The 23,719-nt window shown below is 32.9% G+C and overlaps 1 protein-coding gene across 4 annotated transcripts in view; it reads right to left on the minus strand.

The window, feature by feature from the left end:
• Positions 1-23,719, minus strand: part of Fife (fife) — a 295,802-nt gene that overhangs the window by 190,554 nt on the left and 81,529 nt on the right. For 2 of the 4 annotated variants that reach the window (XM_064064183.1, XM_064064186.1), the window contains exon 3: positions 6,264-6,353. The exons of 1 other annotated variant lie outside the window; for it this stretch is intronic. In XM_064064183.1, coding sequence (XP_063920253.1) covers positions 6,264-6,353 — 90 coding nt within the window. Of the gene's footprint in view, positions 1-2,568; positions 2,645-6,263; positions 6,354-23,719 lie in introns of those variants that run through there. One more of the 4 variants, XM_064064185.1, reaches the window with a different exon arrangement.

A 23,719-nucleotide genomic window follows, 5' to 3' on the forward strand; every position in this document is an offset into this window, starting at 1 on the left:
CTGGAATATTCATCCGTCGTATAAAATTCATACTCGTATCTTCAATAGAGCGTATTCAAAGAAAATTTTGTAAACATTTGTTTTATGTTAAATTTGGCAGATATTCCGTAAGAACTTGTTAGAGCGTAGTTCTTTTCAATGAATTTAATCTATACTCGTTGAAGGATAGAAGAACGGTGGCAAATATTGTATTTTTACATAAGCTGATTCACGGGAAAATTTTTTCACAAAATCTGGTTGGTAATTTTAAGTTTCACATACCGCGCTTAAATTGTAGATATACTGGAACATTTGCAATAGATTGGTGTAGAACTAATCAACATTTCTATTCGCCGATATATAATATGTGCAGAAGTTACAATAATATTGCTCCACTTGCAGACATCTTTTTACAGAATATCAAACATTTCACTTATCTGTGTAAAAATGTAGTTCTTACGCCACTGTAGTTGACGTTCCTGCAAGTTGAGTTATATCATTTTTTAGTGATTAGTGTTTAGTTAATATTTTGTAATGATTTTTTTTTTTTGTTATATGTATTTGTGTATACTTATCCGGAGTTATGTACAAGTATCCACATAGATCTTTGTCTGTTGGATAATAAATTACGATTATTATTATTATTATTATGACTAGAGGATGTAACCACTTAGCAAGTAGTGCTGATATTTTTAGATGGTTTTGCAAAAATTGTAAAACAGCTAATGTAAATGGAACATGCACCTTATAACATAACTTGTATCGCCTGCACGTAAACATTAAACATTATTAAGAACAACAATAAAATTAAATTTGTTAATATAGTACGTATTACACATAATCAGTAGATCCTTTGTGGACTTTGGTCTGTTGGATAAGTAAATCACTATTGTTATTAATGATATTATTATAAAAGTTACAATGCAAAGCTTTCCGTAATCTAGATTTCCAATCTTCTTCGTTTCTTTTTAAATCTTATATTTCGTTCACTGCTCGAATATGCTATTGTGATTTGGTCACCGATGCTTAACACCGGAGATGAAACTTATTGAAGCAGTTCAACGTTAAGCGACAAGAATAATGTTACATATCGGGAACGACTTAACTTACTTAGCGTAGCTTTCAAGGTTGGGCCAGCGTCGTCTTCGTGGAGATATGATTTTCGCTTATAAACATATAAATAATTTTTTCGACCAAAACGCAGAACAATTTTTTTGAGTTAAATCAAGGCCACTGACTTCGTGGACACTCTTTAAAGCAGTGACAGGAAGCTTCAAGCCCAACATCAATTCTTCCGTACGAATAGAATTTTCAACTCCTGGAAAGTCTTAGTAAGTACTTTACTAGTATAATTTTCTGTTTGTATACTTCATTTTGTTACTTAAGTATGTATTATTATTCATTTTTTTGCTTATTTTATTGTATATAGACAGCATTAAATTACCCTTTAATCATAATAATAATAATAATACTAATATTTTTCAAGGAGATTAAAAATCTATATAGTATACAGGGTTTCTATAAATGATTATAGGGTCGAAGTAAGTCATGAAAACGTGCCGTCTCTCAGATTAAAACAATAAAAATGATGACTCTAAATGCCAGGTTACCAATAACATTAATGACATTTGACAAGTGAGAACTGATGAGGCATAATTTCATGTGAAAAGGGATTTTTGAAATCCATGGCTAACTACGCCCTTAGAATCATTTATAAAAACCCTGTATAAGTATCTAATTATAGCAAATACAGCCGACTAGATTAAAAAAGAAGATTTTCTAATATTGTTTTCACATAGGTTTTTAATTAAATTAAACTGTTTATTTTGATTTACCAATCTTTTATTGTATCTCAATCACGAGTTATGTGGTAACACATGTTTTCAATTCCCTATTCGTTTCCCGGAAAATAAGGGTTTCTGCTTTCAGCTTCACAACAGAAAAGTGAATGTGCTGTACCTTAACCTACATAAAATAGATGTAATCGGGGAAAACACATATTTTTTTTTATTTTAGGCGTAAGTAAATCAGTAAGTATATGTAGGTGGAATATAACTAACAACGTTGAAAACTAATTGGGTTCTTTGCGTATCGTTCTCTTATTTCACTGTTCACGTTATTTTATAACGATGTCTACAGAAAAAAAAACATTCTGTGAACGTACTTACGTCACTGCCAGCAAAATTATTCTTCTTTATCCAAGAGCTGAATGTGGCGATATTTCAATTTTATTCTTTTATAGAAATGCTTTCTTTCAACTTTCGTGGTCATAAAAAAATGCTAGCAGATTCCAGAATCCCCTCCGCAAATATTTTTTATAGTTACTTTTTTTACGGTTTAATAATGCTTTAGGGACAAAACAAAGCAGCTTTTAACCGCAGGAACGCGTTTGTGCTCCAAGTATTATTGGTATGCACGGAGACAGATTTTTCTTTAAAGAAATAAACCGTGGCGCGACGCAGAAATGCTGCAGATGACATAATAAAAAGGCTAACATCTGAACACTTTGAGTTTCAGAATTTGGAGTTTCGAGTCCATCTTCATTTTAGTTTGAAAGCTCAGTGGTAATTACGTTGGATAAAAACTTACATTAACTAAGTAGCATTTCCGTGCTGCAGAAGTTCCGGTTGGAGTGAATACACATCGGATGAAAATATACACGTTTACACTCGGTGGAGCGGTTCGTTTTTATTAACTAATGGCACGTTGTGCTGCTGCGCCATCAATGGGGAACCTTACCCAGTGCAGGGCCAAGTTATTAAATTTTATCGTGATAATTGTGAGCTTTTACGATCATGACTGGCTATTATAATTTACCGGAATCCCTGATGGGGTTGCAATTTGTCGCTAATTTACATACTCGTACTTGAAATGGGGGCAGTAAAAGGATTTAATTAAAAAGAAATTTTCACGAAAAGGCCGGTGGACGACATAAAGACTTTATTTATTTGGGGCCGATATGTTAAATTCGACCTGTGCGTTTCGAAACGAGTTCCTTCGGCATCGTTTAACTCAGCGAGGAAACACTTCCATTTGGTTTAACTAGACTGGATGTCATTTAGTAAAGCGACAAAACCTCCAATGAATTAAATTTAGTCTGGAACAAAGTGAACATTAAGAATTACGAACCTCCATTTCCATGAAACAGTCATGGCTTTAATTATAAAATATTAAAATACTTTTATAGCAGAAACTGTCGACAGGTAGAGAATTCAAACTTGATATGCAGGGTGCGTTAATTAAATTTCAGAACTTCCAAGTACCTACAATAATTCTGATTTGAAATTAGTTATTGCAGTAAATAACTAAATTGCAGGTTCTAACTGAAAACAATAAAGATCATATTATATGGGACGCCAACTTTAATACCTAAATACGCAGAACAAGTTAGTACATTAAAAGCTACTAAACTAATAAATAGCAGCTGCAAACTCCATATCATCATTACTAATTATCCCTGCAACTGAAACGTTAAAGTCAATATTTGCAATCGATTCTAACGGTTTATTTTTTTAGGGAAGCACAAAATTAATGAACCGTTTTAAGGGGGATTTTGGTTGAAATATAGAGCAATGGTTAATAAACTTTATTGATTTCAGATTGGTCGAATTAAGTTCTTTCCAACATAAATTTGCTTATACGATGCTATAAAATCAACTGTAGCTACTAAAAACACATCAGTAAACTGAAAACCTCTGATTTTGTAGATTATCAAAAACGAATGGGTGCGAAAGGGTGCGGTAAAGATCGTGTTGTGAAAGCCTTCTGACGTAAGCAGCTTAGCTCTCCTTCCAAAGATTGCATTTGGTATAATAAGGCTTTCAGATTTGGGTGGGATGTTAAATGCATCAACAAACAATACTGCTCACGCTGGTGTGTATATTACGCGTTGGCTGCTGCTGAAATTGTAAGGGCTGCATATGAAAGCCGAATAGGGCGGCATTCGGTTTGTGAAATTAAATAAACCAGTGAAAACCCAGCTAACTAAAAGTAAAGTTTTGATTAAGTGTGGGTTTACGTTATCTGAAAATTTATGCTCTTACGTATTCAAGAAAAATTGTGAATTAATTCGCTATATCTGATTTGCCTTTTCAGCAACTCATCAAAACAAGAAGAATTGTCCCACTTATTATTATTTCCTTACCTCTCATAACTCTCTTTGAAACAATATTGTTTTCTTAAAATAGTAGTTTGAAACTAACAATGGCTTACATCATAAAAAATTTCACTTAGAAATTTGTTAGATTTGAACTTGTTTTTCTCCTCAAAACAGAGGACTAAAATTACTATTAATGAAGCCAAAATCAAACAAAATGTTTCGAATATTGTTATTATGATTCTTATATTATCAATATTAAACAAAGACGTGCATATTCTCACATTTTCGATGAAATGGAATAACTTCTTCGTAATTTGATCAATAAATGATTCAATATAGGTAATACTAGTCACAGCGCAAGAGAGAAAAAAGAAACTGGCAAGTTTGGCATCGAACGTGCGACCGCCGGTCCGAATACTGACATCCTAGCCTGAAGTTAGTCCTGAGTTAGTGTTAATATAGTGTGATAATTTTTGCAAAAATTGAATTATTTAAAAAGACGTCATCAAATTGTTGGTGGGGATGATTAACGTAATTTGGGCTAATTTTTACCATCTACATAGTATTTCTAATATACATTTGAAATTTGACAACACTCAATCCAGTGGTTTCGGAGATTATCTGTCTAATAAAAATCGACACAGATAGACAGACAGACGGAAACGGAGACCTTTTTTTTGCTCTATGGGTCATGAAAAGTCGAGAAAACATGAAACTCAAAAGACGGACAACAAACCTAAAGCAGTTTGGCAGGTAATTAAAAATCAGAACGAATTATTAAATTTTATTGTTTTTTTGATGGCCTCTATCTTATTGAGATAGGATTACTGTGTGGTTTGTACTTGTATAAAAGAACTTTATACAATTCCGATGTTTTGTTTGCGAAAATTTGGATGCCCAGTGTAAAAATTAAAGGCGGATTTATAAACCACAAGTATGTTATTTCATAAAATTTCGCGTTTTACCATCTACATGATATTCCTAAGAGACGTACATATAAAATTTGATAATCTTCCAGAGATTATCTATTTAATAAAAGTCCACACAGGTACAGACAGACGATAGACAGACATATGGAAATCCAAGACCTCCTTTGTCGTACTCTAGGCGTCATAAAACATCCAAAAAACTTGTTGACCAATTACAATGCTTCTTTAGCTTATGCTCGGGAAGTAAAAATGTGGATGGAATAATTGTCTAACCCATCATAAACAAGAGCTTTAAAAAGATATATTTTCTAGAAGAAATGAAGATCGCCAAAGTCAGACAAGTACATCTATAAACATCTATAAACTCAAATCTACAAACTCATATCTCTCCTGCCAGCTATTTCAAAAATTTTTTAAACCGCCATCAAGAATAGAATAAAACAGCATTAGCACAAATCACAGTTGCATTAGACGGTTGCAGTACTCAATTTCGACCTGAGTAAAGTTGTACAATAGTCTATCACATGACATTCTCTTGAAAAAACTACATTTTTCTTCAAACGTCAGAAAAATATGTAGTAAAATACGTATTTTCTGACGCCGTCATAAAAAGTAACTTTTTCTGCCGCCTTTGTTTCTGCTATCAATATATCGAGATTATTACGCGCACTTGGTACTGGAATTGATTGCAAACAGTGTTCATGGTATGTAGTTCCTGATTATCGGGTTGTGTGGTGGTATGATGTAATGATACCGGGGATAGTGAGGTTATGTAAAAAGAAATGTGTTACATTTTAAGTTGATTGAAACGTTTGAAGAAAAAATATTAGTAGTATGTTTCATTCGGGGTAAAAGTGCCTTTTCGTGCCTCGTCTGTATTGCAAACTTACAGAACTCGCTGCGAAAAGTAACACTTTTGCTCCTAATAAAACAATATACCCCTACTATTTTTTGGGTTTAAAAGGCCTTTTTTAACGCTTTTGAAATCTCATTGTCTCGAAAAATATCAAATTGTTTTTTGGGAAAGTCGAGGTGAAACGGATTTCAGATTTCCATCATGGTAATCTATATAAACCACATCGACATCGACATAAAAAAAGGCTCCGTTTGTCTGCATTGTGACGATACCTCAGTCATACTGAAAGCAAAAATGGAGAGGAGCTGAATCACAAAATTCAAGTTACAGTAAAACAGATAGAGCAATGTTTTACAAGTAATAAACTCAAGATCAATGAAGAAAAATCAGAAAAACTCACTTTTAGAAGGGAAGTAGAGCAAGGTGGAGTTAAGTTCCTAGGAGTATGGTTAGATCCAAAACTGAACTGGTCATTACACACAGAAGATATCTGTAAGAAATTGTATAAAGCACTTTCTGTTTAAGAAGAATCAAGAAAGCAGGCACACACCAAACAGTAAAAATCGTATACTTTGCCAACTTCTACAGAGTGATGTCATATGGAAACCAGATATAAGGAAAGTCACCTGATGCTGGGAAAGTATTCATCGTAGGGAAACGTGCAGAAGTGATTCCACTAGGGAAATAATCGTCGAAGAGGGTCCGCACAAACACAAAAACGGTGTAACATATATGAACATATAGCGTCGACACAAACTTGATCTTGATTCCAATTATACACTAAATTGCTTGATGGCGTCAGAACGTTGGAAGGTTCTAAGTATCAGCTGAAGAAACTGATGTTAGAAACAGGTTTCTACTCCTTCGAGCCGTTTAATTTAAATGTAGTTTGTGAATACGTAACACGTATTTTGTCTTTTATATTTTATCTAGTCAAGTACTATATGCGTATGTCTTGTATATTTGTGACGCGCATTGTAAAATAACTGTAATTGATAGCAGTACAAACATTTCTATTTCTAATTATTTAATAATATGTACTTACTTAGGGATAACGGCTTCAATTTATCTACGAAACTGGTAAACAAACTTTGATTAACGTTTCATCATCTGCATGATAATTATAAAGCACATTCTAAATTTTAAGAAACTAAGGGCCGGTTTATAGAACAGCGAGTTAAATATTTAATCCTCGATTAGTTTAACAGAGAATTAAAATGTGGAATATGAGCCAGTGATTGGTTAAAATATGCGCGTTGCCTCGCAACGGACCTCAGTTAAAAGTTAATCGCGAATTAACTTTAACTTCACTTTCTATAAATCGGGTCTTAGTCTAAGGTTGTTTAGACAGAACATCCCTCGTTCCTCCGCAGTACAACGTATTTAGTTTTTTCGAAAAATTATAAAATTTGATTAAGCAAAATATCTTTTCATATTCGTGGTCTGAAATTAAGAAATCCGGGCACATTTTATATTTCCAGAACTAATATGTATTATGTATACCTATTCTAGAGTAAATTATATGTGTTCTTCGTTTAATGAAACCTGCAACAAAGTCGATATATTTGAAAGCAGTTTACTAGTGATTGTACAAATTAGTCAGTATTTATCTGTTATACTATATTTACCTGATTATAATTGTATATAAATATTTATGCAATTTTTGTATCCTATTATGGACAACTTGTCCATTGGATAAATATCCTATTATTATTATAAGTATATTTTGTCTATTTTAGAAAAGATTTTTTCGGTAAATTTTGGGACTCACTTTTTAGAAGGGGAAAGTAGGATAAATCCATAAATTTTTACCAAGCTTATAACGATAATTATAAAACGTTTGCAAGACATCAGAGCATCCGAGTTTGCAGTTTCAAAGTTATCACCCATGTAGAATTATGTTATTTTATAAAATTTAAATAACATACTATGTAACATAGTGAGTTGACATCATTACAATGTTGGTAGGGATGATCAGACAAGTTATGAATAGCGTTTTACCATAGACGATATAAAATTTGACAAAATCGATTCGGTAGTTTCAAAGGTTAGCTGTTTAATAAAAATCGCCATAGACGGCAGACAGACAGACGGTCTATTTTTTCGTACTCTTATAAGAGATCAACGTCTAGAAGACATGAAAGTGAACCTTATTACAATATTTTCTTAGCTTACGTTCGGGGAGTAAAAACCGGTATTTTCATCTTGTAGAATATTTGAAAAATATTTGTCAAAAGAATTCCACAGCAATGTTTCCTTCAACTATTGCACTTAAATTAGTAGGTAAGTAAAACAATACTTATTACAGGAATACAAGCGAAACCTGAATCCCAGGGTGTGCTTTTAGATAAATGTATATTTAATATTTAATACTTTTTGTGTTATAAATAAAACACCCCAGATTTTCAAAATTATATTAGATACACTTTGTAAATACGACCATTTCATTTATTTCATCATCATGAGCTACTCAATGCTCGCTCAAGTTTTAAGTATGAGTGAGTACAAATGTTTTAGATTTTTTTATAATTTGATAAACCAATATTTTTGTGTGAAATTTTTCAAATAGAACATTTGATTAAAAGTTCTAATTGTTTTTCTCTTTGAATTGCTATCCATCACTATATCAACACTGGCCTATCGGTCTAGCTCGACTAGCAATTTATTACTTCCGAAGCCCGTCCAAAAGACAAAGGAATCAGGTAATTGCTTTATATGGTATGTATTCGTGTTGAAAACGATCAATGTTAAAGTATGGTATGCAGGGTCGCTAAAAAATATGGAAGGAGTTGAGTATCACGAGAACGGTGGATCAGAACTCATTCAAATTTGGTACCAAACTAAAAGTATTTGAACTGCATCCTCTGAAATATTATTCAAATTTCCATCAACATTTGTTTTGGAGATACAATAGCACGAGAGGCTAAATTTAATATTTTTTAAAAAAGCATTTTTTTCTCCATTCAGTAATGTAACATATGTCTTTCTTTATTTGCAATAAAAGGCAAACCAAATATTAAAATAATACAATTTGGATAAATATTAAATTTTTTGTTTTATTTCAGTAAATGTATCGTTTTTACAATTATTATTATTAACTGTTATTTAATTTATCTATCGACGCACAATTGGTAAAGGACTACTGTAGATAAAGTCAACATTTCCTACACCAAATAAATTTCACATTTTCTAAATTGTATTATTTTAATGTTTTCTTTTATTTTTAGTTCAAATAAAGAAAGGCATGTGTTACATCACTGAATACAGAAAAAAATGATTTTTTCAAATAAAATCAAGTTCGCCTTGTATCTCCAAAAGAAATGTTAATGCAAATTTGAATAACATTTCAGAGGATAGAGTTCAAATGTTTTTACTTGTGTATCAAATTTCTGAGCTCTGATAAACCCTTCTCGTGATATTCAATTGCTTCCATACTTTTCAGCAACCCTGTATGATGTAAGATATAGTGCGTTTACCATTGTAAAGCGGATAACCGCACTATATCTTTCGGCGAACTATACTAGGATCATGTTATCCAAAAACAAAATTAGCACGAATAGCCTTATGATATTAAGTTGTTCGTCAAGATCTAGCACAAATAATTTTGGGATTTACAACAGCCGCAAAACCACAATGAAATTATTGAAACATTTAAACCCGTCAACAATCAATGGGTTGAATTTTTCGACGTTGTGGGAATAATACACTCGCTATTAGTACAGTGATTTTAAACAAGGAAAGAATTACTGTAAAAAATCAAAATCGTCTCTGCTGTGGCCGAGGAAAAGGGAAGGAAAAAAGGAGCTATAAGTCGAGGTATCACTGATATAGTGTTGATTCCGACAGCTCTCGGACAGTTCACTTCTGGTTTTTATTATAACCTCGTGTCTGTCTTTTCAAGGTATGAAATAATAAGTTTCATGAACCTGAGCTTTAATAATATTGTAGCCATGCTATAAGATAACTTATTAAAATTTATTAAAATTTATACCTTGATATGTCTACATTTGCAAATATTTTGAGTGTAGCCTTCAACATCGAGTACTTGATATGAAATAATTGATATGAAATTGAATTCATGAATGAAACTCTGTAGTTAGAACAGAATCACTTTAAGAGTGTCATTAATTCCTGGTCAACCTTCAACTGCGGGTATTGAGCTTAATGCCCATAAAAGTATCGAGCCCCGAGCAATCTCCTTTTTCGTTAGAAAGATTAAATACTTATTGATAAACGTTTAAATAAGAATTTAACTTTGTTTGTTGTTCTGAAAATTATACAAACGACCCTTACTAATCACCCTAGATTTGCAAATAAAAGATCGTTGCTAAGTAGTACCTCGGTAGCTTTCAGTTGATAGGAATATTTAACTGGGATCAGTCAAAGGTGGTGAAAATAAGTAGACATGTGGAGACCATGGAATGAAGTAAGTGCTGAAGAAATGGGACGTCTAAATGTTGAAAATGAAGAAATTAATTTCGAAAACGACGTACCAGTAGATTTTGAATATGGGGCAGTGGATAATCATGAAAAGAATTTCGAAGTTAACAACGGGGGTGCTATAATTAATTTAAATAACAACCGAATATACGAAAGTTCCCTACACATCTGTAGGGCGCATTGTGAAATCGGGTTTTGCAATGAGAAAGGAAAGAGTGGATAAGGGAGTCTCTCAAAAACTGAAAGTAGAAGAACATGCGCATACTGTAAGAAAAATCATTTAAGAGAGAGAAGAGTTTATTGGATTGCAGTGTTGCCTTGAAACAATTCGAACATTTCTAAGAAAAATTGAATAAAATAGGCATGTGTTGAAAAAATCAAAAGCAATAATGGAATGACCGTATAAGTACCTTCGTGAAGCAGTAAAATTCAGGGAAGAGGATAGAAGAATTATTTTTCTCTATGAAACATGGTACGATTTGCATGACGTGTCAAAAAAAAAGGATTTGTTGACAACATCTGCAGCAGAGTGGGACAGAAGAACACCAACATGAAACCGGTCACACCATTCTGTATGAAAACTCCAAAGTCCTGTCTAAAGTCCCACATTTCTATGACCGGAAAATCCGTGAAGCTATTGAATTCCATAAATCCCCTTATACTGGCATTAATTAATACTATATCAAATATTTGGAAGCCCACACTAGATGCAATTACTCGTTTATCTCCCCCCACTCCATCCGGAGCCGTCCAATTAACTTCAAGCACTACGTTTTCCCCCACCACGTCTCTATAAAGAGGTCACAACTTCATTCTTTGCCCCCATGAGTTACCCATGCTTTTTAGACTTCCTCCTAATCTTCTCAAACCTGAACCTGAAGATGCCACTTACGAAAGTGTGGGAAACGTCGAGCCCAAAAATTCAGTTGACACGTTCTCAACCCGGGAAACGATTAGATGTTGACTCCGACCGTGAAAGCCTCCAAAATCATTTCAAATTGTGTTTTAAATGTGCCTCATTCGAAAGGTCAACGGATAATAATTTTACACGCCGGATTAAAACAAGGTTTTATTCCGGAAGGATTGTGTTTTTCCGGGAAAAATATTAAGGATGTGAAAGTTGACTACCACGGTAAGATGACGGGAGATATATTTTTTGAGTAGTTTTCCACTAAACTTCTTCCAAATTTGTCAGTCAACAGCATAATTGTAATGGATAAAGCAAGTTATTCTGTCCTGACAAAAAAAAATCCAAATTCTGGATCGAGAAAAGAAGAAATTAAGAAATTTTTTGAAGAAAAAGATTTATATTACGAAGATCACTATAACAAAAAACAGCTTCTAGAAGTTCTTCGCACAAAATAATTTAATAAAAGCTATGTTATCGACGAGAAGGCCGCGAAACACCGTCATTATGTTCTGCAGTTACCTCCTTATCACTGCGAGCTTAACCCAATTAAAATGATATGGTCCATATTAAAATCACATTAAAATAACAACAATCCAAAATTTAGTGTTAGTGCCATTGATGTAATTAGGAATCAAGTAAAAATAATTGGTGAAATGAGTGGTTCAATAGAAAAAGAATACAGGAAGCAATAAGTTAGTGAACTTGTTATGGATTTAGATGACAGCAGCGACGAAGAAGACAATGAATAATTTACTTTGTTTTAATTTTGGTCAGTTTATAAAATATAAGTATAATTTCTGAAATTCTGTTTTTTTAACCTAACTGTAATACGTTTACGAAATAAGCCCTACAAATTTCTTTGAATCCGGCCCGCATGCAATGAAGTGCAAGTGCAAAATTTTGACCTGCGGCGCGGGGCTTCGAAACATTTATGGTAGGGACATTTATATCCCACTAAGAGTGCTATGAAAATATTTAACTTTGTTTCCAAATATCTTTAGAAACACTTTACTTGTACATGAGTTTCTCTGGATAAATAACAAGAACCACCAAAAACTAAAACGACGTCAACTCTTTCGTTTTTTTACTGACGTATAAACGCACCTCCATAGTATCAACATAAAAAAACTTACATTCACATAATAGTATATTATTAGCCAAGGTTGCAGAGCCAAGCATTCTAGACCGAGCGCAAATTAGAACCCGAGACGCGCAGCGTCGAGGGCTCTAAGTGCGAGGTCTAGAAGTGGCTTTGCAACCGTGGTTAATATACTATTTTTTTCACTAGTAGAAACCATAAGACAATAAACTGAAAAATAAACGTTCAATTTTTTGACGCAACGTGATTTTGTTTTGATTTCTAATCAAACTTGATCTAAATCTTCAACACAAAGAAAATCGTTTATACTTGTCGCTGAGTTAATCATTTGATCTTCTACCGTCTACCAACTACCACGCGTATACTCAAGTAATGTTTGTAGCACACATTTGTTCATTTTTTAAGAAATAATCACATCAAACATTGCGTACATAACCTCAATTTTTCTTTTTGAACCCGTGGTAGCAAAAGTTGAATTTGCTACCACTAAATGAGTCGACATTTGCATGCGTCCAGGCTGCTAGTGAAAAAAATAAAAATTATACTTAAGTAAATTATTTTTATTTTAATTGGTTTCAATTGTCGGATAAAGATATTACACTCGTGAGATACTATAAATAACCCATTTAAAAAAAGTGAATTCACTGAGGCGCTACGCATCCTCGTCATTCACACATTTTTTGCGTGGGTGAATTCTAATGTGACTCACTTGTACAATAAATAGTTATTATTTAGGTATTTTTGGCAGTAATTATCATATGTCATACTCATATGTTTGTACTGACCAAACAGTATGTTCCTAAAAGGTGTCTCTTTAAAATGTTAATTTTAATGTTTAAAATTCGGAAATAATACTGTGTATTACAGCAAAAGCTGCAGTAAGTTTTACGTTCTTTTCATATTTTGGATTGTTGGAACGTTTGCTACACCTGATAACACCTAAGTATCTACTACGGTGACCTGAATACAAGAGCTTGATCAAAGTACATGAAAAGCATATAAAAGCACCAAGCTCTCGTAAGATTATTGTATATGCACACTATTAACCGACGTCGTAAAAAATTCAATAAAGCTGACTTCGCCGTGTTTTAAGTATATTATATTTCACAGAATAATATTCCTGGAACATGATTACATTACATTGGCATTCCTTGCATAAATATGACAAATAATTGAAAAAATAAGATAAAACGAAAATAGAGTGGAACACTTTGTTGAAACGATACTTTTATCTTTCCTTAGTGCAAAGCTGTAACGAAATTTTATCTCCCCATAAAGGAGGCCCTTTAAGTGGCTGAAATTTAGCCGTAAAATTACTGCGGATTTAAATTTTAACCAATGTCCCACAAACGAGTCAGATAAAAATTCAGGCAACACTCCGTAATCCCTTTGAGGCTATATATTTAAAGGACATCTAAAGTGGGTAGGAATGTACAAGTCCGAATTGAGAAGCACCGCATCCGCTCTAAAAAGCCTAGTCACATGTAAATCTTGAAGCCGCGACTTCCAAATGAGCTTACTAAGCGAGTTTCTCGTTGAAGCGAGAAAGCGTTAAGGCGAACAGCCATTGTGGAGATGAGCACAAGGGGTGGCGGAGGGGTTAATATGTTTCAGTCTAACCTCGGTCTGCCCTTGCAATTAGCGGGAAAAACTTTCTGAAATATTCAGATAAACTGCGAGAAAAACTTCCTCCAAACTGAAAACGAGTCGGTGAATGTCTTGGAGTACGCTGTGCGATAAATTAATCCTGAATTTTATGTGCCCATAGTAATTTCTCGACCCCAGTCTCGATAATCTCGTTATTGTTCGATGAAATAAGATTTTTGATGGAAAATGTATAAAAAATGTATTCTGATTCAAATGAATTTATTAAAAATTCTTAAAGCATCTTACTCATCAGAAATAAAAATTAGCTTGTTGTATTAAAATCTTGTGGGAATAACTTATCTCCGTTGAAATAATTTGCTCCTGAGGATTTGTTTAAAAGCTAATTTCAACACGAAACACTGATTCACATCTCCGAACTCTACCAAATGGCTCCGTGCTAGTGAGAGCAATTATTTCATGAAATATTACTCGCTAAAATTGTGTGGAAGCAGCAGCCAGAAACTAGAAACTCGAAAGCGGTATTCTTTGGTTAAAACTTTGAATTTTGCTTTAATATGTAGAAATCTAGTGCGCATGTGTTTACTTAATACATACATAAAAAAACTTAGGACTATCTACTCCAGAGTTGTGTTACGGTTGTTCGACGAGAGATCCTTCGCCTAACATAATACACTTAATTACAATTGAAGTTAAGCTTTCATACCGTTCCATCAGAAGGGTTATTTATTTTTAATTAACGAATTATGTTATCAAATTCTCTACTAACTTATTTTAGCTAAAAATATATACCAACATTTAAAGATTAATATAAGTAAAGGACACTCGGTTTAAGCTAAAATCAAACGAACATAACAATGACTAGGTCATGTGTTATTTTTTGATGAAATAACAATTGTTCAACTTAATATGACAACCTTTTGTTTTTATCACATTACAATTTCTGTTATGGTTTCGGCAAAAATCATTAGCCTCTTAGAAAGTTTTTAATCCTACAATTCAAATCATACGTCTACCACTATTACGAACTGAGTATGTAGTTGAAAATATTTATTTATTTATCAAGGTTCCTCTTTTTTTATACTGAATTAGAAGTTTATTGGTCGAAGCGTAGTCGAGGTTAATAATCGTACGAGATATAAAAAGGAACTTCTATGCCACGATAAATATAATTTTTTTTCTGAGATCGCAATCTCTACTTTGCTACTGTTGCAGTTTAAAAATGATATCTGTGTGGCAGTACCTTATTTATTATCACATGTTTGCTACAGCGTATGAAATATTTTACAAAGTTTTAACAAAATATTATTTACCTATCTCAATTACCTACATGTGAGTTTATGTTAGAGTGTAACAACCTCGACGTCATTACATTTACTTAATTACCCAGAACTCGATGTCACTCTATTTTGTGTTCAACAAAATCTTTCAATTCATATTTTGTATGTTTTAAACTTATTATTATCAATTTTTGTTTCAAATAAACGGTTTAATTTATGAAATGTTGCCTTCGCTATCAACGTTAGATTCTTTTAAAATTGTTGTTAATTATTTTTAAAATTTTCACTTCTCTGTTTCAGAAAATTTATTTTCCACTACTTTTAAAATTGGTTTTAACATATTTGCTTCAGTAAGTTGATACGTGGAAGATGATGTTCTGAATGAGTATAAGGAACAAGCAAACTCCATTTAGATTAGTGTCATTTAAAATGAGCTTGGAATTATTCGCATGCCAAATAACGACTCGGTATGTCAAATTAGGTGACATTCACGACAAAATAACATAATGCACCCTGAATAATTTTATGCTCGACAATAAAACCTCCACACTGTATGAATAACTGTACAATATACTTAACACATTTAACACAATTTGTTTAATTTGATTTTGCAGTGTATCTATATAATCTATTTGCTCGCAAATTCCATTTGATTAACCGCTCAATACTTACCGTTAATTTGATTACTTTAGTAGTGCCACTATTTGAATGTCGTTTTCAAATGTACATAAACAAAGCTATTCGTTGCCTAGGCAGTTGTTCACTTTCAGATACTTAAATGAATTCCAACAACGAAGACTAGTAGGTCTGTCACCCCAGATATAAAACCACATACGTGAACTAAAAATTGTCCTTTTATGGATAAACCAAAACCAAGTTGTTTATTCATTTTGTTGGTCGATCTGTGAATTTCAACGTGTGAATTTACGGATGTGGTAAAAAGTTTCGACTTTGTTTTCATGTATTTTAAGTTATATATTTTAACATGTTTCTCGGCTGAAATTTAATAATGAAACATAACGTTTTGTCTTTGCTAAACATTGATGAATGATGAACAACCAAAAATTAAAGGAAATGAACTTCGGATTTCCTACTTATACATCCTGTTCCTAAAGATAAGTTAATTTGTCAGTATATTTATCAGTTCGAAAAATACGTGGTTTCAAAACACCGAAGCAATAATGTAGTAAAAAAAAGGACTTTGCTAAACCAGTGGACGTTCCTCATGCTTAAAATAGAAAGGAATAGAAAAAACGCCTTAAAGTCTATTTGATATTTTAATCCCAAGATGGGATTGTTGTCAAAACATGTTTCGAGAGCACACAGCTCTCATTTTCAGTCGAATATTAAAAATAACTAGAATCAACATCCAGGTCAAGTTAAATGCAGTGTTGGGGACAGATACTTTTAAAAGTATCTAGATGCAGATACAGATATATGGAAGATAAAAGTGTCTAGATACAGATTGTTTTCGATTTTTTCGAAATGTATCTAGATACAGATACAAGATACCTTTTGAAGCTTTGGCGAATAAAATAACTGAAAACATGTTTATGTAGATTTTTATGTATTGTTTAATGGATTTTTAAAATTAACACCATTTCGAACGTATTGTTACCTAAATTATTTCTTCTTGGTGTCAGAATTTGGTTTCCGCTACTAAACACCCGTTCCACAGGTGCAGAAGAAGGGATTGTGGTATTAAATTTACAAAATAAACATTTTACTGTAACATGGTTATTCAAGACTGAAAAATCTTTTCTTTTTTCCTGGAAATAGGCCATGCCTTCGCTCTTTGATGTGTCGCAAATTGTGCAATATTTATTATGTACGCTTAAAAAGAATATTTTTTTTCTTTTTATTCCCATACTACAGTGTCCAAATTGTGTTTGAGTATATCTAATAATTATCTCCAGCATTAAAATTAATATTTCAAAAGAATACGGGAAGTGATTATTCTGTGCTGAAGGTCTGTTGTCGGCAACCTGTCGTAAATTATTATTCTTCAATATCGGCTTACGATGTATTTATGACCATGTCCAGTAATCGTCTATCCCGGTGCGGCAGGTAGACACATTTTAGGAATAATTGCTGGTTCCGTTTAATAAGGCAAAATAAGCACAATTTCTTAGGCCCGGTATTTCAGTTGTTGGTTAAACCAAGCAATTATAGTTAACCAAAAAAAGTTTTGGTTAAGCGTATTTCACTGCATGGTTAAGAATATGTGATGGTTAAATTTCTTGGTTAACTAACCAAGCCGAAGGAGGTTGGTTACGAATTATTTTTTGGTTAACACATGCGCTTTACGGACAATGTATCATCGTGGCTCATCGTGGTTCTAACCTCAATCTCTTGTTATTCTGTTATTTGTGTTCAGCGGGGGTAGCTCGTGTTTTGTGTTTGATTGCATTATATATCCTAAGCCAAGAGCCAAGGTGAATAGTGACCGTGTTAGATCTAAAAATTTTGAGTCCCAAGAAATATCTCTTCTTGTGGACTTAGTTAGAGAAAACAAGGTGATTGAGTGTAAGGAAAGTGGAATTGTTACTAATAAACAGAAGAACATAGCGTGGGAGAAGTTAACAGAAAAATTTAACGCTATTTCTGGAACTGTTCCACGGACGTCCAGAAATTTAAAAGAGAAATGGACGAATTTAAAAAAAATGCGGTGCGTAATTTTTCATAAGACAAAAATTACAGACGAGGAACTCGAGGTGGTCCTTCCAAAGGTCCAAGTGAGACGTCAGTAGACGCAATTGTCCGCGACATTTTAGGGGACCGATTGACAGGTTTGCTAGCGGTGTGTGATGATGATGGTATGTTATCGGACTTAAACAAAAAAACAGTAACATAGTTGTAATTGCTTCTTAAGTTGTAGATGTTGAAGTAACAACTCACAATGAAAATGAGGATTCAGTTGTCCCAGAAACAGAAAATATGGGTACCTATGCAAAAAATATATAACTTTTTATTTTTGTATGTTAATGTATAATATTTTTAGATTATGAAATAAGAGCGAATGCGAAAGACCTAGAAGATCAAATTTTTACAAATCCGGATAAAATGATTAATGGTATGATAATTATTCATCTACATGCAAATCTCATAATAATAACACCTTATTTTAGAGAATGTGGGGATACTACAGGGCCGTAAAACAAAAAATAATGCTTTTGCCTCTTCTTCATAATTAATAAGTAAGTATACATTAATACATGAATTATTAAGCAAATATATATTATTAGAAAGGTATTTAAACCCCTTATAGGATCAAAGGCTGCCTGGCAGGCCGGAATCACCAAAGTGCAACTTTAAATTTTCAGATTTTTGTTGAAACTCATTTTATATTAATCTCGTTTCACGATTTCTGAGAATATACCACGATAAATTATTCTACAGAGGGCTGTAAAAATATTAATTTTATTGCCCAAGATTTACACTTAAACATAATCGGCACATTCTAGGGCAAAACGGACCTGCCAAGCCCGCCTCGCGTTAAGTCCAACAATGAAAATGTGAAGAAATGACACATGTGGCAACAGGAAAAGATGCTACATTTGTCTGAAAAATAAAGATATAAAACAGCAACAAATATGCGATTTATGCGAGAGAAGTGTATGTGTTGAACATTCGATTAGTCGATTACAGAACTAATTTGTGCTAATTGAAAAAATTAATCATTATGTAACACGCAATTATTATTTTCTAAAAATAATAACATACCTTAAACAAATATTTTTACTATTAAAATTACTCTTATTTAATAACACAAGTACTCAGGTACACAGATAAAATGCATGCCCCGGATAAGGGTAAAACGCAGTGAATAGTGAATTGTGGTTTATGGTTTTCAAAATACCATCTTACCATGGCTTAGATTTATTACCCCTCAGGATTATATTTAAAGATGTATAAGGACTGAAGGCTACAATGTAGGAAATGATGGTATTTAAAATATGAAAATTTCTGTGACATTACACTATTAGTGGACCTCTTACCTCGATTTTTGTTTATGTGACCAAAATGACCAACATGAAGTATCAAAAATTACTAAAGTTTGTCCAGAATTATAAGAATTTTATGGACTCCCAACGTTAATTCGTTTTACAGCCCAGGCATCAATTCTATTGTACAGATAAAGAGCCTGTCAGGGGAAAGCCGATGCTTACTGTACCTGAGTTCGTCCCGCTCTTCAGCTGTACAATAAAATTGACAACAGGGCTGTAAAACGAATTAACTTTGGGAGTCCATAAAATTCTTATAATTCTAGACAAACTTTACTAGTATAACTCAACTAATAACTACTGAAAAAAAAGTGAAATAAAAAAATGTATCTGTATCTGCGCCATTAATTTTGTATCTAGATACAGATATTTTGTACTTAAATGCGATTGTATCTAGTTACAGATACTAGATACCCAAAAATGTGTCTAGATACTTTTTTTAGATACAAGTATCTAGATACTGCCCAACACTGGCTAAATGACAGTTAAGTTAGTTGGACGATCTTCGTCACAATCAAGAGAATGTTATTTAGCTTAGCACTTGACTATTGGCAAACTTAATTCCATATTTTTGTAACAGTATCCCCATCCAAACGCTTTCCTTAGATACAAAGTATATAGATCAAGGTGTCATTATCGTAATATCAGAATAGAAAATATGTGGTCCTTCTTTGCACATATTCTAACAACTCGATTGTATTTTCGTTTCACCAACTGCGTTAATATTACCTATACGAAGCCAAGCTCTTAGAGTAGTTGGTGAAACCTCTCGACAAATATTTTGCGTTTTCGGTATTGTGGAGATAAACGGTATATTAATGACAGACATTTGACTTCTCGAAAACACTACTCAACAAATACGCCATTTTGTTAGTCTTTCTTGTACACAGTACTTAAAAGATGACAGTGTGATTGTGAGTGACTGCAACCGAGTTCTTGTGCTCCTCAATTTTGCAGTGATTTTAGCTGGTTTTTCTATGAAAATCGTACTAAAAGTGGTGCCGTTCGAGAGAGTTTTCTGTAGCGGTTAAGGTGGTAATTAGAACATCATATTTTTTATGTTTAAACAAATAAAATCACTTCTTTTCCTACCCGATTGTTGCTACAATATTTAATCGCTAACTTTTTCTATAGCACAGCTGATTAAGGTTTTTATTTTTGAGGTGAATGACTTGATCCACCGAATAAATTCCCACTGTTTCTTTTATATTAAATCGAGGTCTACCTGTACATGTCTTTATTAGTCACTTTGACCAACCCCAAAGTGTGAGCCTGTGTCCACGTTCAATATTCCTCCCATATCTCTAACAATAAACTATATATAAAAGTGAAAAACTGTACGGATAAACTATGTGAGCTTCCCATATAAGACGATCAATTACTATAACGAATCACTTCATCGAAGTTCATTACTAATTTATTGTTATTTGTCAACCAAATCTTTGCAGATGATATACTTGTTTACTTCATGTTCTGAAGCCGTTTCCAATCACTGGCTGTATTAATCCATGTAGTACCATCAGCAAATCAATTCCTGCTGGTAAGTCGTTGACAAAAGTAATGAATAGCAAGGACCCTAAAATTAACTCTTGCGACACCCCGTGAGAAATATTTAGTAACTTCAATTTACAATCATTTTTGTGACAGCTTGGTACCGATTTTTGAGGTAGGACTCTAGTAATCTGTGGGGTAGTCCTCGAATTCCGTAGGACACTTTTCTAAAAATAACACATAATCGAAAGCCTCGTTCACATCTAGAAACATTGCACATGAAATTTTTCCCTGCTTGATACATTCGAATATTTGAAGTATTTTGCAAGTCGATTGTTAATTATTTTTTTTTTAATTTCGAAAAAAAAGGTAAAATTGCTGTTGATCTATAATTGTAAATGCTATAGGTATTTGCATAAATTTTTGAGTAAAATAGTAGCAACTTTTTATTCTTTTAGAAAAGTACCATCAGTAATGTGCCAAAACAAAATGAGTTTGACAGAAGATTTGAAGTTTTTAAGTAATTGTGTATATTATTTTGGGGAAAAAGAATTTTGACAATATTTAATAGATCCTTGAAAAGTATTTGTTTGAATTTTCAACTAAAATATTAAAATTTTCTCTATCTGATACTTTATAAATTTAATTCTGTTTTGATTATTTCCCAGACGGTATTACATTTGTTACAAGAATTTGCAATCATTTTGCTTTTGCAGTATTGTTTATTTGTTAAAATTCACTTATTTCTGCATTCTACTTTTTATTGTGCAAAGAGCCTCAACGGTATCCAAAGTTTCAGTGCATTTTTCATTTTATTTATAATTGTTATTGAAAAATGCTGAAAATAACCTGAGCCGGTGGTGACTGATAAATAATACAAAACAGATCAGTCGGTTTTTGTTATCTTACAACAAAACTCCTCGAGTTTAGTATTGCTTATATGGCGACATAGCAGTTGTTTTTTTGTTGGATATTGTAACTGAATTTAAACATTTTATTGTCAAATTTATAACCAGATCAGAAAATACTGGATCAAAAACTCTGCGATTAAAAGAAGACTCTATTAAGTCTGTAAAAAATATTGTCTAGACAAAATTGTCATCTTGTTGGTTCTTTAATACTAATGCTTAAATTAAATCCTAGTAGGAAATCAGTTAGTTTACATTTATCATCAATCATCAATAAAATCTCCAATCTATCTAATTGATTTTTAGTTGTGCATTATTTAGATAAATAGTTCAACATCTGTTTGAGTTTAATTAAAAATAAGTTAAAATCACCTTTTGGCAGACGATAGGTAACAATTACGATTTTTCAATATTCTATAATATCAATCAGAATAATAGCTAATATAGGATACAGAGAAGATTGTAGAGCGTACTTCAAGCCACTAAAAATACTTACACTTCCTTCGCTTTATATTTATCGATGTTTGGAATTTATTACTCGGCATACAGAATTATATCCCAAAGTCAACCTCTATCACAACTACAGGACTAGACACGAGGATATTTGTTTCAGAAACTTGCGTCTCACTAAGTCGAGGGATGCCATTAATTATTTTTGTATAAAATTTTTGAACACTTTGCCTGACGAAGTACGTAGATACAACAGTCATGATTTTCTAAAAAATGTGAAACAATATTTGATACGAAGGGCATTTTATTCATTAGATGAATACCTAAATGATAATTTTAAAGACCTGGTGTTACTATCTAGTGGTGCTTAATTTATTATATAGTAGATCATATATGTTTATAGAGTTAATTCTAATTTTTTTATTTTAAAAATTGTTATTTATTTTTATAAAATTATGTTCGATGTATTTATTAGCTTCTTCTGACGTGTGTAAAATTTTTTATTAGCACAAATAAAGATTTATTATTATTATTATATAATCACAGATAGTTCTATGTTTTGTTTGAAAAATATAGCAGTGCCCCCATGGATAAAGGTTTGTCGACAACATACAGATACCTCTGCTTGTACAAAATTTGTAAAGTTCACAGTAGTTTGTCCATTGGTCATTGGTCAATGGCCCGTGAAACCTACTACCTAGAAATTATTTTGCTCAAACACGAAGTTTAGTTCTGTTAGTTTATTTTTACACACTAATTGTTAATATAAAGAAATTCAAATATTTCTCACGTTTTATGATTGAGAGACTTCAGTTTTGTTCGAAAACATTGTAACGCCGTACCAGCAATCCAGACGGCCAAAAATCTGCTATTGATAGCTCGTCCAAAAGATCAGAGTCAAAACCTACTTTGAAAGAATTTGTTTCAGAATTGCTTTCATCACTAAGTTTCTCCACCTTAAATTCTACATTGGGACATTTCTTGGTCAAGTAGTTCTGCAGTCCTTCGACGGTGGAATTTTTTGTAGCTCCACCAATGAACAACCATGCTTCTCCAGATGTACTGGCAAATGATGTTTCACTGAAGAATGATGAATCGGAAGTACTTTGCGTTTCATTTATTTGCGCCTCGGCGGTTCCATAAGGACTCTGACGCAACTGAAATCGCCTTTTGATTTTCCGCTTGTCGTCATTTTTGTTGCCTTTATCAGAGATGTTTTCTTTAACTTGAAAGCTGTTTTCGTCATTTTGTTCCGTCGATTTGTGGGTACTCTCCTTCCTGATCTCTAACTTCTCACTATTTGGATTTTTTCTGGAACTATCTTCTTCAGTCACCGTGGTTTTTGTCTTTGCACTGTCGGTGTCACCGGCAATTTTCACGCGCATTAGGCCAATTTTACCTTCCAGTTCGTTCATAAATTCCTTGTAAATACAATTTTCTCTGTAGAGAGAAGTGGTCGTGTGGAGTAACTCGACAATTTTCTTTGCTGCATCCATATTTGGCACACATTTAACACAAGTCCAAAAAGTACGTTTTTCATCGACGTTGGGATTTCCAGCACTAATTGCACATTTTGAATGATAGGTAGCACTACATAAAACACAAATAACACCATTTGCAACATTTTCGTTGCAGTTTATAGCTGCACATTTCGAATTTTCGTTAATTT

This window comes from Zophobas morio, unplaced genomic scaffold, assembly GCF_036711695.1.
Source record: "Zophobas morio isolate AGI-343-1 ecotype UQ-CSIRO unplaced genomic scaffold, CSIRO_AGI_Zmor_V1 ptg000024l, whole genome shotgun sequence".
NCBI classification, from domain to species: Eukaryota; Metazoa; Arthropoda; class Insecta; order Coleoptera; family Tenebrionidae; genus Zophobas; species Zophobas morio.